At 43.8% G+C, this 19261-nt stretch overlaps 1 protein-coding gene across 2 annotated transcripts in view; it reads right to left on the bottom strand.

Annotated features, from left to right (window-relative positions):
• Nucleotides 1–17703, bottom strand: part of Dennd5b (DENN domain containing 5B) — a 112981-nt gene extending 95278 nt beyond the window's left edge. For both annotated transcript variants that reach the window (XR_009057004.1, XM_057767643.1), the window contains exon 1: nt 17284–17703. Coding sequence is in view for 1 of the 2 variants with exons in the window: in XM_057767643.1 (XP_057623626.1) it covers nt 17284–17404 (121 nt within the window). In the remaining variant the exon portion in view is untranslated. The remainder of the gene's footprint in view (nt 1–17283) is intronic.
• Between the last annotated feature and the right edge of the window lie 1558 nt (nt 17704–19261).

Raw genomic sequence — 19261 nt, 5'->3', positions numbered from 1 at the left:
AAAAAAAAAAAAAAAAAAAAAAAAAAGAAAAAGCTGGCTAAAATTTATGTGAAAAACTTTGTTCATGACACTTCCATGGAAGTAACTTAGAAGGAGACATAGTAGGAGAAAACAGATAAACCAAATGTACAGATAAGCCAAATGTATTGCACTTCTTTCTGAATATGAGGACTAGTCAGGATGTGTCACTAACTTCAGAAGGTAGCAAATGTGAAAGAAATATTAATAAATCTACATGCATAGCTATGGAGCTGCTATCTGAAGTTAAAAACAGTGCATGGCCTTTCCTGGTGATCCTTTCAGTTCAAACAACACAGCTTTTCTATAGGATGACTTTGAAGTACCAGAAACAGAGGACATACTAAATAAGATGTGAGCAGACAAACAGGCAGTTCTGTCCACAGCGTATGTGAAAGAACCCATGCAAGGTATGACACCTAGGAGACTGAGGCCAGACTGGGATCACACACACACACACACACACACACACACAAATGACAAAATTCCTCAAAACCAAACTATCAAATAAGAGTTCAGCCTATACTTTCCAGTATATCACAATCACTTTATATTTTCTTTTTTTTTTTTTGGTTTTTCGAGACAGGGTTTCTCTGTGGCTTTGGAGCCTGTCCTGGAACTAGCTCTTGTAGACCAGGCTGGTCCCGAACTCACAGAGATTCACCTGCCTCTGCCTCCCAAGTGCTGGGATTAAAGGCGTGCGCCACCACCGCCCGGCTCACTTTATATTTTCAATGAGAATAAAATAATCTTTCAATGCTTACCTTAATATATGCAATTAGCAACTTCTAGGTCATTAACATTCCCTAAAATACAACCAGATCTATTGACTTTTATGTTTGCTCATATAATTTCCCATTAAATGACTGGAAAGTTAGTAACAACAGATTTGCATGTACAAATTGAGGTTGTTTTTTAAAAAACCTTTACTGGGATATATCTTAATATTTACCCTTTTAAAATAAATGATTCAGGGATTCTTTAGGATTTTCTTTAAGTTTTAATAATCTATTTTTATTTATGTGCACTGGTGTTCTGCCTGAATGTATGTCTGTGTGAGGGTATTGGATCCCCTGGAGCTGCAGTTGCTGACAATTGTGTGTAGCACGAATTCTAATTGTTCTTAATAATAAAAACCCAGAGTCAGATACAGGGGTTAATGCTGAAGATCAGAGAAGCAGAACAGCCAGCCACCAGCTCTTACCTCTACTTCAGACCAAAAGGGCATCCTGCCAGTACGAATCCTCAGACTGCTGCTGTTTTTATAAAACTTTAGACCGCCTCTCAGACTGGATCCTCAGACTGAATTCTCCCACCTAACATTCCTCTCTCCGTCCAGCCATATCACTCCTGTCTCCACCTCCCCAGTGCTGGGATTAAAGGCGTGGGACCCCAAGTGCTGAGATCACCTGTGTGTGAGCTCTGTTTCTCTTTTAGACAGAGTCAATCTCTTGTTGCCCAAGGTGGCCTTGAACACCCAATCCGACTGCCTCTGTCTCCCGAGTCCTGAGATTAAAGGTGTGCGCCACCACTGCCTGACCTCTATGACTAATGGCTTAGCTCTGCACTCTGATCTTCAGGCAAGCTTTATTTGTTAGATTACAAGCAAAATATTACTACAAATTATGGTGGTTTTACTGTGCATATTAAGTTTTTTGCTCTTATAGAAACATAATGGATCTGGGCCTGGTATTTTTTTTTTTTTTGAATTGAGTCTTCTGTTCCTCTGAAATATTAGCACCTTAAAGCTGAATCTTTTTCAAAATTTTTTTCATTTTATATGTGAGTGGTTAGCCCAATACATGTCTTCTGTTCCTCTGAAATCTTAGCACCCTAAAGCTGAATCTTTTTCAAAAATTTTTTCATTTTATATGTGAGTGTTTAGCTCACATACATGTATGTGTACCACACGCATGTGCACCGCACATATGTGCATCACATGGTGCCCACAGAAGTCACAAGAGGGTATCTAATCCACCTGGAACTAGAGACAAGATGGCTGTGAACCATCAGGTAGGTGCTGGCAGTTTAACTCAGGTCTTTTGAAGAACAATAAGTGCTCTTAATTGATGAAATCTGCCCAGTTCTAAAGCTGAATCACCTTTAACCTAGAGATCTAAGATGATATTCAGACATGTCTTTTTGCTGGTTTGTTTGACACAAGGTCTCATGTACCACAGGCTGGCCTTAAAATTCCTCTGTAGCTGAGGATGACCTTGAACTTCAGGACCCTTTATCCACCACCTCCCAAATGCTCGAACTACAGGGGTACATCATAACATCTGGTATAAGATTTAGCAATTGTTACATCCCAGACATACAATATTAAGATGTGTTAAATTCCGGAGTCTATTTCTGCACTATACTGAACCAGCTACTGCTCCGGTGCCATGCCTTCCTATCTGATGTCACGCTCCCTGCCATGATGATCATGGACTCTAACCCTCTGAAACCACAAGCCCAATTAAATGCTGTATAAGTTGCTCTGGTCATGGTGTTGTAACACAACAGAAATGTGGCTAAGACAAGTTGCTTTATTAGGTATTTTGGCAGAGCAACGAAACAAGTAACGAATATACCATCCTATTCTACCAGTTAGTGAATTTACTTTATTCTCTGTTTATAAGAAAAGAGAAAGACATCTATGGTTAAAAAAACATTATCAAGTCTTCATAGTAAGGGGTAAAAGAAGACCTCTGGGGCTAAGCTACACTTGGGCATTTGTGAACTGAGGAGGCCTCTCAATCTATCCTCTGAAGATACTTTTAACTAAACCGTATTAAAGGAGGCAGAAGCAGGAAGATCAGTTTTTGGTTTTGGCTACAAAGCCCATTCAAGGCCAGGCTGTGCTACCCAGGACTCTATCTTAAAATAACAGGCAGGGCAGTAAGATGGTCCAGTGTGCGAAGACACTTGCATTACATGCCTGGAGACCTGGGTTCCATCCCCAGAACTTAGATAAACGTGGAAGGGGAGAAGTGACTCCCAAAAGTTGTCCTCTGACCAGCACATTAGCACCATGGCATGTACAAACGTGACCTCCCCACTCTGTAATAATAATAAATAATATAAAATTTTAAAAGCCTGAAGGTAGCTATATTGACATAATAAACTATAGTGATTACCTTGGTCATTGCTTCCTAGTCTCAAAAACTATGCTATTTACTTTGCTCCATGGCTTAGTTTGCCAAAAAGAAATTAGATATCCAAATTTTTCCTCAAGTGTCTACGTTTTATCGATTATATCCAAAGCAGCATGGAAAGAAAAGAAGGCCAACCTACTGTAAATCCACAGCAGTCTCTGGAAGATGAGACCATGTAAGAACCTAATGGAAACAAGGCAGGGACTGTGGGAGCCCATGAATATTTCAGAAGAATAATGAAAAAGTATACCAGATGGGTTCACTCGCAGCTGACTAGCAGCTGAATTTCTGACCAAAGCCAAACGCTCTCCTTACATAATTTATCAGCACTTTCCAGTCCTCCCCGCTACTGTCCTGTTCTCTTTCTTTCTCCTTTTTATTTTTAAATTCCAACACTACCATCACTCTCAAGATCATCATAAACTATAAAAACAAACAAGCAACAACGACAACAACAAAAATCCACGCCTAATTGCTTTTTAAAACCTGAGAATCCAGGTGTCTTCACAAAGGCTACAGCAGACAAGAGCTAAGAAAGCCTAATTAGGTCAAGGGGGACACAGGGATCCTCCAGGAATGAACTGGTTTGATGCTCAGGATGGAACCCCACACTTCATTCATGCTAAGCACAAGTTCTATAGCATATACTTGTGAGTGCTAAGTTTTGGAGTAACCTGACAAGGTAATAGCAAACTAATAAAGCAACCACACTGACAAGTTTGCTTAAGCTTTTTTGCTTTTTGGTTTTTTTTTTCTTAAGAGAATGTCTTATGAGAGACAGAGAGACACAGACAGACAGAGAGAGAGAGAAAATGTCTTACTCTATAGCCCAGGCTGGCCTTGAACTCAGAGCAATCCATCATCCTCAGAGTACTTAATTATGGGCATACACCACCACATCCAGATGACAAGTTTATTTATAATACAGATGTTAAAAGAAAGAACATCCTAAGATTTTTAAATTAAAAAAATGGAATAGTCCGCATTCAGTAACTGGGTGATTTCCTAAAATCTACATGTTAACCTAACTTTAGAAACATTAAAAGCAGGGCTGGGGTCTACAGCAGGGGGCAGAGAAACTGCCTAGCATTGCACAAAGCCTCAGGTCCACTCCCGAGTACTGCATACAACTAGAATCCTTGATTGCCATAGAGTTCAAGGTCACCCTGCACTATATGAGACTCACTTTAAAAAAAGTTCAGTCTGTCCAGATGGATTCCTCTGTGATTCTGGAGGCAGGGAGGCCAGGCTATGCTGTTGCCTTTGCTTCAGCCCCAACTGCTATTGGCTCCGTCCTGCCACAGGCTCCAGCAATCTGACCTGGACAAGATCACTGTAGATGAACTGAAGCAAGTTGTTACCAGCACCAGCAGCAAGGCAGAGCTACCCTAGGGTACCTACCTCTCTAGCCTAGTCTCCTGACGGCCAGACCCTGCCAGCTACACAGACAACCTCGTGAGATGTGGAGGAGACTACTGTCACTCACTAAAAGTTAATGACAGATTTTAGAAATAAAAACTGTCTTTCTGAAAAAGAAAAGCTCAAATCTAGGAAGATACATTTAAGATTATAATATGTCACAGTACACAAAAATACCCATGGCAATATAAACAATAAACAAGAATGTGGTAACTACTTCTGAAGGAAATAAGTAAATGACTGGAGACAGATATGAGATTTGTTTTCCTCTGATTGAGACAAAGTCCCTGCTATGTAGGCCATGGTGACTTTGAAGTTACCGAGTAGCCCACATATGGGGGAAGAAAAAATTGACTTCAGAAAGTTATCTTTTGACCTCAACACTTGAACACAAGCACCCTGCACAACTGCACGCACACACTGTCCAACTTTAGGAACTTACTTTTGGATGTCTACACAAGAGTTCCAAGAACACTTTAAGTCCCAGTGAAGAACCTGAGGATACTTCAAACAACTACGATAATGAAAATATAGCTAGCGTTTTATGAGCAATTTTATCCCAGTGAACTCCATACTAAGCACTATTCCTGTATTACCAACCAAAAGCAAGTATTTAGTCAAGTTCGCCCAGACACTCTAGAGTAGTTCCAGACGACCTAGGCATTAGAAATGTCAATGCAAGCATCTGATCCATTTGAACTGGTGTTTGTCTTTAATCTGAGCATCAGGGAAACAGGTAAATAGGTTTCTGTGCGGTCAAGCTTGGGAAGCAGAAGCAGGTGGATCTCCGTGAGTCTGAGGCCAGTCTGGTCTACAGAGCGAGTTCCAGGACAGGCTCCAAACACAGAGAAACCCTGTCTCGAAAAAACATAAACAAAACCAGACTGACCTACTTCAAGTTTCAGGCCAGCTGGGACTACAGAGTAAGACTCGGTCTCAAAAAAACCAGACAAACAAAAAGTTTTTAATTAAAATATATATGCATGCAGGCAAAACCACATATACAAATAAAATAAATAAATCTTAAAAAATCAAATCCTACGTGTACCACTTGCTTTCAGATATGTGCATATATATACATATATGTGTGTATACACACACACACACACATACAGTTAACCAATACTATCAAGACAAATGTGGAGAAAATGATTCTAAATCTCACTTATATAAAGGAACAAAAAATATTAAGAGGGAAAAACTTAAAGTTGTTTATTACTACTATCATCACCATCATAAAACCAAAACCGACTTCAACACACACCACCTGAAACTACCTCCCTGCGTTCCTTCCTCATAGAAACCACCGTGTCTATATGGCCTAAACCCAAAACCTGTCATGAGGAGTTACTCTCAGAAAAAAAATGCAAATATTACCTCTCTAAATAGAAGCTAACCACTCTGCATTTGTTCATCTTCTCTTTCCCTTCCTGCCTCTCCCCCACCTCTCCAGTTTAGCAGTCTGGTCTCAAAGTCATTACATAGTCATCGTGACCCCTGGAGCTTCTCACCTCAGAGCCTCCGAGGGCTGGGACTAGTGAGGTCCAGCTCCCCCTCGTTTTTAATGTATTTTTTTCTTTTAGGAGCTTTGCTTCATTTACTCAAAATAAATAAGTAAACCAACAAATCCCAGAAGGCACTACTATACTAATGCAAACATATTCAGAACCAGGTGTGATGGGGCACATACTTAGTCCTAGGATTCTGAAGGCAGAGGCAGGTAAATCTCTATGGGTTTGAGACTAGTCTGGTCTGTAGTGGGAACTGTGGGCTGTGTTCCTGCCACCCCAGCTCCTGGTCGCCCAGCGGGACTTATCCCTACATTGGTCAACATGAGTTCCAGGCTAACCAGGGCTCCAGAGTGAGATCCTGCCTAAAAAAAAAAACAAAAAACAAAACAACCCTGCAGAGCTGGAGAGGTGGCTCAGAGGTTGTGAGCACTAGCTGCTCTTCCAGAGGATCCAGGTTGGAGTCCCAGCACACATATGACAGGTCACTGTCGTCTCTAACTCCCTGTCGTCTCTAACTCCAGTTCCAGGATCAGGCATGCAAGTGCTATGCAGACATACACGCAGGCAAAATACCCATACACATTAAATAGATAAAATAAATTTTAAAAAGTCTATTAATTTTCAGTAAACTGACAGATTTACTGAAAATGATAAACGTCTACTTTTGTCTAAGTTTACTATGACAAATGAACCTTTTTAAATTCTCAATTATTTTTGAGTGTCTTTAAATTAAATTTCTAGGGCCGGGCTGTGGTGGCGCACGCCTTTAATCCCAGCACTTGGGAGGCAGAGGCAGGCGGATCTCTGTGAGTTCGAGACCAGCCTGGTCTACAAGAGCTAGTTCCAGGACAGGCTCCAAAACCACAGAGAAACCCTGTCTCAAAAAAAAAAAAAATCAAAAATAAATAAATAAATAAATTAAATTTCTAGACTGGCATACAAAACTGGGAGGTTTGTCTTCTCATCTGAAACTCATACTGTGTTTTAGTAGGAAAGTCATTCACAGAAGGGATCAAAAATCAGAGCGTCCTTATATAGACAGCATGGTCTGAGAATTTTAAAATCACCAAGGCAGACATTCTCTCCATTCTAGGGCTAGTGCCCAGCACGGATCACGAAATGTTTCTACAACCCTCTTGAGAGTTAGGAGGGTCTGCTGCTATTGTTGGGTGATCCAGCCTTCAAACACTGTCTAACAGGCAACCTGTAAGGAAGGGACAGCCAAGTGTGAAGCTTCTCATAACATCTACACACGGGGTTCTGGACAACAAATGGATCTCGACACTTCCTACAGACATACATCAAGAGTTTATCTTCGGCCCGGCGGTGGTGGCGCACGCCTTTAATCCCAGCACTTGGGAGGCAGAGGCAGGCGGGTCTCTGTGAGTTCGAGACCAGCCTGGTCTACAAGAGCTAGTTCCAGGACAGGCTCCAAAAACCACAGAGAAACCCTGTCTCGAAAAACCAAAAAAAAAAAAAAAGAGTTTATCTTCTCACTGAATTGCCTCTTCTGCTCACTAAGCTTTTCTGTCTTCCCATTTATCATTAGTGTTTTCCTTTCTCCTCTCCATTAAAGAAAAAAAAACTAGAGTAGATTATTTTAGTGTTAAATTCCTGAGAGTCAGTTATTCTTTCTTTCCCCACTGTATTTTAATACGATGGTATGGAGGAAATCTGAAGAGTAAACAGCTCAGAGAATTCCATTTTACTTCCCTCTTATTCTTTGAACCAACAACTATACATTGAGATCTTCACAAATGCCACGTGACAAATTAAACAGTAATAATTTGGACAGAATATTTTACTGATGCAACTAGAAATTATTATAATTAAATGAACTATGCCAATTTAAAAAAGACAAAAATCATGTTTTTTCTCATTTATCATTCCTAGATTTTTATATAGATACATAAATCAAAATATTTATCTCACATGAAAATAGAAGTAAGGGCCGGGTGTGGTGGTACGCGTCTTTAACTCCGACACTTGAGAGAACAGGTCTGTCTGGTCTATGTAGCAAGTTCCAGGATAGCCAGGACTACATAGAGAGGCCATATCTCAAAAATAAAAACAAAACCAAACTATGCCCCCCACCCCCCAAAAAAGAAAGAGTTGAGGGACAAAGGGACAGGACACAAAAGGGGGAGAGGGTAGAGGGATACTGGCAGGACTATGCTGGACAATATATAGTTATAAAAATAATTTTTTAAAAAATATTACTAAGGTTTCCTGATTGACGCTCAGCTCATTTAACAACAATAAAGCGGTCACTCTGGCTTCTAGCTAAAAACCGGAAATGAGGAGTTCTATTTTTATTTCACATTCTGTCTCTGAGGAATAACAGGTGGCAGCTATTTTCCTTAAAGCACTCTTATACCCTCTCCAAGTTTAAACTTGAGGGTTATTACTGCTACAGGTGAAAATCCACAATTCTTCAAAAATAAAAAAGCACTTACTGCCCACTGTTATTTCAAATCAATTATTATTTATCCTTACTCATGGTGTAATAGTAAAGAGCCGTGAGAGCCAAAGCCAGCAGCCTCCCTGTAAACCTTCAGATGGTATTCAAAACAGACATTTCTCAGAAAACCCTATTAAAACTGCGGAAACATACTGGGTATGTAATCCCAGCACTTGAGAGGCAGGAAGATCCAGAGTTCAAAGCCATCTCCTCAGCGACTTTGTGGGTTTTGAGGCCAGCATGGGCTACAAGAGACCCTCTCCAACAACAACAACCAAAAGAGCAAGCAAATAATTGAAACAAAACATTCAGTTTTTAAATAAATCTGAGACAGGATGCAAAACAACAAAACACAGAGAATCCTCAAACTCTTACTGTGTTTTAATTTTTATATTTATTATATTTATTGACTTGGGAAAGGGGCACCTGTGGAGGTCAGAGGACAATGTTCAGGACTTGGTCCAATTCTCTCCTTCTATCATATGGGTCTTGGGATTGAACTCAGGTCATTAGGCCTGGAAGCAAGGGCTTTGCCTGTTGAGCTGAAACTCTTTTATTACTATTATTATTGCTGTGTGTCTCTGACATGTACCTGTGCAGGTCAGAGGACAACTCTGGAGTTGGTTCTCATCTTTCCTCTTTATGTGGGTCCAGGGGATGGGTGTTGGGTCCAGGGGATGGGTGTCAGGTTCAGGGGATGGGTGTCAGGTCCAGGGGATGGGAGTCAGGTCCAGGGGATGGGGGTCAGGTCCAGGGGATAGGGAGTCAGGTCCAGGGGATGGGAGTCAGGTTCAGAGGTTGGGGTCAGGTCCAGGGGATGGGAGTCAGGTCCAGGGGATGGGTGTCGGGTCCAGGGGATGGGGGTCGGGTCCAGGGGATGGGGGTCGGGTCCAGGGGATGGGTGTCGGGTCCAGGGGATGGGGGTCGGGTCCAGGGGATGGGGGTCGGGTCCAGGGGATGGGTGTCGGGTCCAGGGGATGGGGGTCGGGTCCAGGGGATAGATGTCGGGTCCAGGGGATGGGAGTCGGGTCCAAGGGATGGGTGTCAGGTCCAGGGGATGGGAGTCATGTCCAGGGGATGGGTGTCGGGTCTAGGGATGGGTGTCAGGTCCAGGGGATGGGTGTCAGGTCCAGAGGATGGGGGTCAGGTCATCAGGCATCAGTCCCAAACTCATGCTTGTCACTAATTTTCCCTTTCCCCCCAAAAGCAACTTATTAACAACAAGTAACAACTGATATCCTAGTACTAACAAGTTCATCTCTTTTTCTTTTTCTTTTCAATAACCGATAAAGACAACTTGATTGTTATAGAAAGCAGTGATCTTCTTTGACCATGATCAGTTGCTAGCCATGCACGATCCCCTTTCAATCCATGCTAAAATCCCACGCCTGCAGGGACACTAGGGGAATAAGCTCTGTAGAGTTGCTTCGGAGCACTGTGTCCCTGAAAGCTCTAACTTCTAGCTTCTCCCTAAATAAGTAATTTTATTTTATGAAACTTTCCAAGAATATTTTATTCAATGAAGGGAGTGGGCATATTTAAGTCATTCACAAACAAAATGTTACTATTAGAAATATGATAATTTGAACATTAAGGAAGAAACCTTTTTTTAAAAAAAAAATAAAACCCATCCACATGTAAATCTAAGTTGTTTTTTTCAATTTTAAAAACAGCTTTTTAAGGAAGCTAAGCTTTCCGTTGTGCAAGGAAACCTGAGCAGACTGAAGAGAAGCTCAAAGGCCCATAATGTCACCACAAAGCAGCAGGGTCAAAAGCCAAAGGTCAGGGAACAGGGGAGTGGAGTGCAAAGTGGTTCCCACACTTGACAGTAGACTATCTCATTATTTTAGGGGCATTAAAGGCTATTCAGTTGGATTTACAAAAACAATACAATCATTTATATTTTAGGTCTCAAGGCAGCTTTAATATTAAGACTTTATTATTAAGAAGGAAATTAAAATTACCTTTCACCTGTATACTAGTGTTCCTCAAATCAGGAAAAAGCTGTCATCTGATCTTTTCTAACGCGTTCCGTAAGGCACAAAAATACACTTAATGTGCATATACACATCAACAGACATGTCATTTCAAAGCTTCCATTCCCTAATGATTCAACAAGGTATGTCTAATTAATGGCTATATGTCCACACTCAGAAAATGTCATATTTTTACTCCTGTTTGAATGAGAATTAATTTCACGAGCAAACATAATTTTGTTAAACTTTCAGTAAACAGGATGAGCAATTGTAGAAGAGACCCTGTGTAGTCTTTGACCCAGTCTGTATTACATCTTTTGTCACTCTGGGGTTATAGGATGTGGGGAGGATCACAGAAACTGGGTAAACACTAAAAGGGTATGGACGGGAGACAACTAAAAAGTAATCAAAATTAAATGCGTAAGGAATCCAAGTGTTATTGGCTCTATTGTACAATTTCATTGTAGCCTTTGTTCTGAACACAAGAATTACATTTTTGCAATGCACAAGATGTCTCACCGCCAAACACCAATGAACATTGTCTCAAACAACTTCGCTCATAGTTAAGACTAGTGTATACGTGAATTAAGATGGCTTTACTGTACATGAAGTTGTCCGCTCTTATAGAAACATCATGGATCTGGCTCTAGTGGTGCAGGCCGGTTATTCATCTACTTGGGAGGCTGGGGCAGGAGGATCACAAATTCAAGGCCTAGCAGGGTTACCAAGTGAGTTCTAGCCCAGTCTGGTCAACTTGTGAGACCCTGGATGTCTGCCTTCTCTAATCATGTGATCTGTCCTTAAGTTCTTCCACCATTTTCATGCTAGTATATAATAATATGGCCTTTACCGTAGGATCGCCTGGATCTTGGACTCTCATCTTCCAAAACTGCGAGCTAAATAAACTTCCTACCTTACCAACATACCCAGTCCAAGGTATTTTTGTTACAGCAACAGAAAACCAATTAATACACTGCTTCCTGATCTCCAAATGTAGTTCTAATTGAAACAACGATACTGCCTTAACCCACCCACCTCCCACCTGCTGCCAATACTATTTCATCTCTTTGGGCATTTCCCCTCACTCTTCCCATCTGTGCCTGTTGGGTTACCCCCACCCCGTTCTCTCCCCAGGACTCAATCAAGTCTCCTCCTCTATTCCATTCACTCAACACATAAGTGGTTTCATGGTTTTAAATTTATATCTGGGCTTTTCCCCTGAGACTCCACTAATGTCTAACAGGCACTACCACCTTAACATGTCTGAAATGAAACTGAACTAAAACTTCAGTCTGATTCTCCATTAATCTTCTTTCCACAGAGAAACTCAAAATTGGGCAGGCCAAAATTCTTTCAGTTACAACTGAACATGTTCCTCATCTATGACTACTAAATTAATAGAACTTGATCATAGTAAGTGGTTGTGGCACATAGCTATAAACTCAAGAGGCAGGAGGACTGCCACAAGTTCAAGGTCATCCACGGCTAGATAGCAAAACTGCCTCAAAAGAAAAAAGTCAGACACAATCATCTAATTCGTTAATAACTCCTGATGGTACACATACACATATACACACACGCATGCACACGCATGTATGCACACACCACACACATACACACACACACTATCCGACTCATTACCACCAATTCCCCAGAGGACTTTCACATCAAATAATTAAACAGTACAATGGGCTTCTTGCTCCCACCGTTTCCCTCACATCTGTAACCTGGCAGCCACAGAGATCTTTTTATTTTTAGAAAATTTTGTTTACTGGGGCTGAAGAGATGGCTTTAGTGGTTAAAAGCATGGCTGTCTTCCAAAGGTCCCAGGTTCAACTCCCAGCACCCACATGGCAGCTCATAACCATCTATAAACTCAGTTCCAGGGGATCCAATGCCATCTTAGGTTTCCTTGGGTACCAGGCACACATGCAGGCAAAACAGGAATGCATATAAAATGATAACTTTATTTCTTTTTTTTCTTTTTTCTTTTTTTGGATTTTCGAGACAGGGTTTCCCTGTGGTTTTGGAGCCTGTCCTGGGACTAGCTCTTGTAGACCAGGCTGGTCTCAAACTCACAGAGATCCGCCTGCCTCTGCCTCCTGAGTGCTGGGATTAAAGGCGTGTGCCACCACCGCCCGGCGATAACTTTATTTCAAACAATTTTAAGTCTATTACATGTATTTATTTATGTGTGTGATGCATGTGCTCTTGGGCAGGCAAACACCTGTGGCAATCAGAAGGCGACTTGGGGGAGTCTGTCCTCTCCTACTAGGGGAGTCTCAGGGACAGAACTCCGATTGTCTGCCTTGTGTCAAGGACATTTCTAGCCGAGCTGTCTCATTGGCTGACAGTGATCCTCTCAGAAGGTATGTCAGATGATACAACCATTCTGTTAAAAATCTTTCAGCATCTTCCCAACTCAAAGCAAAGAGCAATATCTTTGAAGCCCTGCCATTTTTCTTTTAACCTGTCTCTGTGATCTTGCCCATTCTATTTACACTGGCATCCTAGCTATTACCTATTATTGTAGAATAATTCTTTAGTTATGTAAAGATGTGTTACATTTGTTTATGCTGTGGAATATTACTTCAACGATGTAAAGGTGTGTTACATTTGTTTATGCTGTGGAATATTACTTTAACGATGTAAAGGTGTGTTACATTTGTTTATGCTGTGGAATATTTAACTATGTAAAGGTGTGTTACATTTGTTTATGCTGTGGAATATTACTTTAACTATGTAAAGGTGTGTTACACGTTTATGCATTTATTTAATTGCGAAAAAATGTGTTGCTATTTCACCTTGTCTGCCTAAGGCACTTGACTGGTGTAAAAGAAAAAAAAAAGGCTGAACAGGTGGGCAATAGGTAGGCAGGAGAGGGAAAAGCGGGCTGACAGGCAGAGAGAATTAGAATAAGTAAAGGAGAATGTAAGAACAGAGAGGAGAGAGAAAAAGAGGGAAAGCCCAAGGTCAGAAACCAGGCATCTGTCAGCCAGATGAACACTGAAGGAAGCAGGAAAGACGTAATGCCCTTAGGCAAAAGGTAGATTAAGAGAAACAGGTTAATTTAAGTTAAAAGAGCAAGCCAGAAACGAGCCTAAGCTAAACCGAGCATTCATAACTAGTAAGTCTCAACGTCACAATTTGGGAGCTGGCTGGCAGCTCAAAGGAAAAATTCTGCTATAGTTACCCACATAAACCAGTCAATGTTCCACTTCAGGGTATCTTGCTGTTTGTTCTGCCTCTAATGCTCTTTCCCTAGACCAGGAGTTCTCAACTTCCCTAATGCTGCGACCCCTTAATACAGTTCCTCATGTTGTGGTGACCGTCAACCACAGAATTATTTTCACTGCTACTCCATAACTAATTTTGCTACTATTATGAATCATAATGTAAATATCTGATATGCAGATGGTCTTAGGTGACCCTGTGAAAGGGTCCTTTGACACCTGGGGGTTGCGATTCACGTGTTGAGAACCACTGCCCTAGAGAGTCCACTGCCCTAGAGTCCACACTGCTTGCTTTTCTGCCTCCTTCACGGCTGTGCTCCTGCCACTTTCTCCGGGAGGTCTTCTCCAACTGTCTTATTTAAAGCCAAAGGCTGAGCTATCCCAGAGATATAGCACACGTCCGCGCATTTCCAGGGCATAACTCTCACCAACAACATAAATTAACCGCAATTCTGATCCCATTTTCCTGTTCCATTTTTTCTCGTATGTCTTTATTAATTTGGACATAGAAATTGGACCTGTTGTGGAAAGCCTACAATCGCAGCTACTGGGGAGGCTGAGGCAGGAGGATCCCAAGTTCAAGGTCTTTCTGGGATACAATGCAGGTTTCAGGCCAGTGTGGGTAACTTAATGTAAAAAATGTTTTAAAAGCCGGGCGGTGGTGGCGCACGCCTTTAATCCCAGCACTCGGGAGGCAGAGGCAGGCGGATCTCTGTGAGTTCGAGGCCAGCCTGGTCTACAAGAGCTAGTTCCAGGACAGGCTCCAAAACCACAGAGAAACTCTGTCTCAAAAAAACAAAAAAAAAAATGTTTTAAAGAGGTGGGGAAGTAGTTCAGTGCCTGGTGAATGAGGCTCTATTTTCAATCTCCAATATTGAAGGGGGGGGAAAGGTAAGAAAAAAAAAGGATATGTCTTCACTGTTTGTTTATACTAGGATGTAGCTCCGATATGGAAGGGACTTTATTCTCTCTACAGATGTTCCCTGAGCTTCTTGACAATCTACACCAACCTTTTAAAAATACATTATTATCTGAGCTCTCCAAATATTGAGAACAGAAAAGTCAGTTACACATTACTGCAAAAAAGAAAACACAATTTGTATCCCAAAGAATATATAAGAGAGGCCAATGGGGTAGGTGTTAGACAGGCAAAGGCACCTGCTGCCAAATCTGATGGCATGAGTTCAATTCCTGGGTCCAACACAAGTGGGAGGAGAGAACCGAGTCTCAAGGTGTCCTCTGATCTCCTCTCATGCCACAGAAAACAAACATGTACCCATACACACATAAGATAAATAAATAGATATGATTTTTTTTAAATGCACATCAGAAGTTGGCTGGAGAAATGGCTCAGAGGTTAAGAGCACTTGCTCTTCCAGAGGACCTGAGTTCAGTTCCCAGAACTAAAAAAACATCAGGTGCCTCACAACCCCCTGTAACTACAGCTCCAGGTGATCTAATGTGCTCTTCTGGCCTCTGCTGGCACTTGCACTTTTGCACAGGTACAGATAAGTGTGCACATACACATATGTATATCTATCTTTAAAAAAAAAAAACAACGGGTTAACGCATTAAAGGGTTTGCAAGATGGCTCAGAAGGCAAGAGCATTTGCTGCACAAGCCTAGAGACCTGACTTTAATTGCTGGAACCCACATAAACATGAAAGAATTTGGTTTCATAAAGTTGTCCTCTGTCCTACACATGCATGTTGTGACACGTGTGCCATGACCCCCCAACACACACACACAAAACACAGGGCATACACACAAAGTAATAAACAAAAATGCACAAAATCTTTGTGTGTGTATGCCTCACATTTTGTCATTTCTACAGAGTTTGTAGCTGTCTCTTCCTTGGGTACTGCTTTTTCTCTAGTCCTATTTCTCCAACCTCCCCTGCACTTTGTTGTTTCTGAAAAGGGGTCTCTCCCTCTGTAGCCCCAGCTGGCCTCAAACTCACACCAATCCTCTTGCTTCAGCCTGGTAAGTACTGAGACTACAAGCATGCGGTACCATATCCGGCTGTGACAAAGAGTGATGAAGAGAGAAAATTTAAATTACACTAAAATAAAATGTTTTACGCCACCTGCATCACACTTGAAGAGTCCCAGGACACACTTTTTAAAAGGCGTTGTTTTGGCGTTAGTAGACAAAGAGAGGACATAGGCTTTTTTCTTTCATCAGTCACCTGGCATAGAAGGCCTCCAAGAAATCCCAGTTGTTTAGAGAAGGGATCTTAGAAAGAGAATTCTTTTACTAACCCAAGAGAAATCTTTCTCCAAAATCACTCTGCAGACACTTCCCCTCAACTTCATATCCCTTAGCAATGCCATTCATAACATGTACACGAAATCTTAGCTGAAGAAATAGTATGTTACATAATTACACACACGGGGAAAACCTGGTACTCTATCATCCTCTTTTCAGTAAATAAATAAAACTACGCTTAGTTTTTGCTGAAAACATTTTCTCGGAAGGTGACTTAATAAAAAGATTCTCAGCTAGGACGTGGGACTGTATTTTTAAAGACTGAACAGTTTTACTACCATTTATTATTTAGTACATTCTTCCCAATCCTCTCCTCAATGGAGAGAGAAAAATCTATACTGGTGCAATCAATGAGGGCCGCTATGTTCCAAAGCCGCTGTTCCGAAAGGCTATGACCTAAGTGTTTAGCACTGACACAGATAAAGTTCAGGTGGTAGGTGTCACGTGTCTCACCCTTTAAAAAAAAAAATCACGATTCAGATCCCACGGAGGAGAGTGAAAAATGCAATCTGTTATTTCTCCCGTTCTGCTCCCCACACTGCGCATCCTCCCCCCCCCCCCCACGCCTCCATCATCATTCAACGGCCCGGGTTCCCAGTGCCGGTTCCCCAGCTCAGTCCCGCACTGCGTCACCGAACCAGTCAAATGGGGGCCATGCTCCTACAGGGACACCTCGGTGATGACTCACGGTGCGCCCCTCTCGGGAAGGATTGTCCCACTACGTCAACTCAGGAACGGGGCGCGGGTGGGGGGAAGGGGGAAAATCAACAAAGCACGGGGCCGCATCCCGCGCCAGCGTCCAAAGGTCCTCGCCGGCGCGCCGTACCGGCGCTGCCAATTCCACCGGATTCCAAAGGGTGACTCGGCCGTCATCGCAGAACCGGGGGGAGGGGTGGCGCCGGCCGAGAGCGGTCGGTCGGGGCCGTGGCCGCTGGGCCTCCCGCCCGAGCGGACCTCGCCGTCGCCCCGGGGTTCCGACACAATTCAGCCTCCAGGGCCAAACTTGGCGAACCGCGGCACAGCCCGGTCGCGCGCGCCGCGAGCAGCGGAGGGGTCCGGCCCTCTGGCGGCCCGCGCCGGGTACGCGGATCCCAGCGCCCGCGGGCTCAGCCAGAGCGCGGAATTAACAACAATGTCATTACATCGCCCACGAGTGCCCGTCCAGCCCGAGTGCGGCTACGGCAGCCGCCGACTTTTTGTCTATGGAGCCCGCACCTCGCCTCCCTTGCGCCTCCGCAGCCAGCCCGGCCTTACCCGCCAGCTCGTCAGGCTCCAGTCCGCTGTCCGCATCGATCCCGCACAGCACAAAGTAGTGCGCGAAGCGACAGGCGGCCGGGGAGGACCCCGAGCCCGGCGCCGCGCCGCTACCGCTCATCCCGCCGCCGCCGCCTGTGCGGTCGTCGCCGCGGTTCGCGGAGGTGAACCGATGGGGAGCCGGGCTCGGCAGCGTCGCAGGCTTCGCTCGCCGAGGAGGCCACCGCTGCCGCTCGGACCCTAAGGCGACCCCGGCGCGCCCAGGGCCGCGTAGTCGCGGGTACCGGGAGAAGCGGCCTCGGGCTCGCGCGCCGGCAGGCGAGCGGGCGGGCGGGATTGCGCCGCGGCGGGGGAGGGGCGCGCAGGGGGAGTGTCAGCTCGGGAGGCCCGCGCCGCCGCGGCTGCGCCCGCCGGAGCACGGCGTCTGGCGCCCGCGGGTCAAGCGGAGCCGAGCTGCGCGGTGGGGCGCGCGCGCCGAGCTCGGAGGCGCGCGGTCCCGGGCGGGGGGAGGGGGGACGGGCGGGCGCGCACCTGCGAGTTCGGAGGGCTCGCGGGCGCGTCGGTCCCCGTCCGGGTGCGAGCCTGCTCGCCCGCCCGCGGTGCAGCCCCCTGTCGCGGCCGAGCGGAATCCTGTCTTCCCCCAGGGGATGTCGCCCAACCCAACCTGAACAATAACAGGGCTTTGGAGAAGGGAGGCTGCACGCTGAGGTCATTTCCCCACAACGTCTGAACCATTCTCTTAAATAGGCAGGCAGATGCCTAAAACATTTTAAGATTTTAGTCCCTGGCGGGGCGTGGTGACTCACGAATTGTAATCTCAGCATTCTTGAGGCTGAGGCAGGAGCGATCCGGTGTGGGAAACTGGGAGACCAGACAGACAGACAGACACACACACACACACGGGGGGGGGGCGGTCGGGGCCCCAGGAAGAGTAAATTAACAGCCTGGGTAATTGACCCTTAGCTACCCTTCAGTAAGTTCTTTTTTTTTTTTTTTTTTTTTTTTTTTTGGTTTTTTTTTTTGGTTTTTCGAGACAGGGTTTCTCTGTAGCTTTGGAGCCTGTCCTGGAACTCCCTTTGTAGACTAGGCTGGCCTCGAACTCACAGAGATCCACCTGCCTCTGCCTCCCGAGTGCTCGGATTAAAGGCGTGCGCCACCACCGCCCGGCTCCAGTAAGTTCTTGTAATGACTTCTCTTACCTTCTTAGCTGGCTTGTACTTGGGGTGGGGGGTAGTTAGTTTTGCTGCTTGGTTTATTACCTTTCCAGTATCTACAGAATCTTGTTCTCACTTTGCCTGCCATTTGTGAATGAAAGAATGAAGTTAATCTAGGTAGTAGGAAGTTGGTGCTACTGGGAAATTAGCAAAGTTTGATATCTGCAATGTTTGCACTTATTGCTTCTGTTAAAACAGGATATGCACAAAAATATTTTACTGTGTGCTCCTAATTTTGTTGGTGCTTTTTGTAGAATGTTTGTTAGAGTCTAAGCTAGTCGAACAAATACAACAGAAAATTTATTTTTTGTGCTAGGCAAGAAACAAACCATTGTTCATTTGAGCAGTAACTGGTTATGAGATTGTAAGCATTAATGACTTAATTTTTGTTTTTATTAGCATATATTATATATAACACCAAATTTAATTATGACATTTCCATACATGCACTTTGTTTTGTTTTGTTTTTCAAGACAGAGTTTCTCTGTTTAACAGCCCTGACTGTCCTGGAACTCTTTTTGTAGTCCAGGCAGGCCTCAAACTCACAGAGGTTTGTCCTCCTTTAATCCCAGAGAGTGCTGGGATTAATGGCATATGCTGCCACGGGCTGGCTTCATGAACATATTTTGAGCATACCCTTATTACCCCCTTTGTCTCCCCTCCCATTTCCTCTCATTTTCTGATTTCATGTCTTTAACTTTTTCGGTGAGCCAATGAGTTCCTTTTTGTAGTGATATTTTATTTGTATTTTAATAAACAAAGCT

Source organism: Chionomys nivalis, chromosome 1, assembly GCF_950005125.1.
Source record: "Chionomys nivalis chromosome 1, mChiNiv1.1, whole genome shotgun sequence".
Lineage (NCBI taxonomy): Eukaryota > Metazoa > Chordata > Mammalia > Rodentia > Cricetidae > Chionomys > Chionomys nivalis.
The sequence above is the reverse complement of the archived record's forward strand: the minus strand, read 5'-3'. Positions and strand labels throughout refer to the sequence as shown.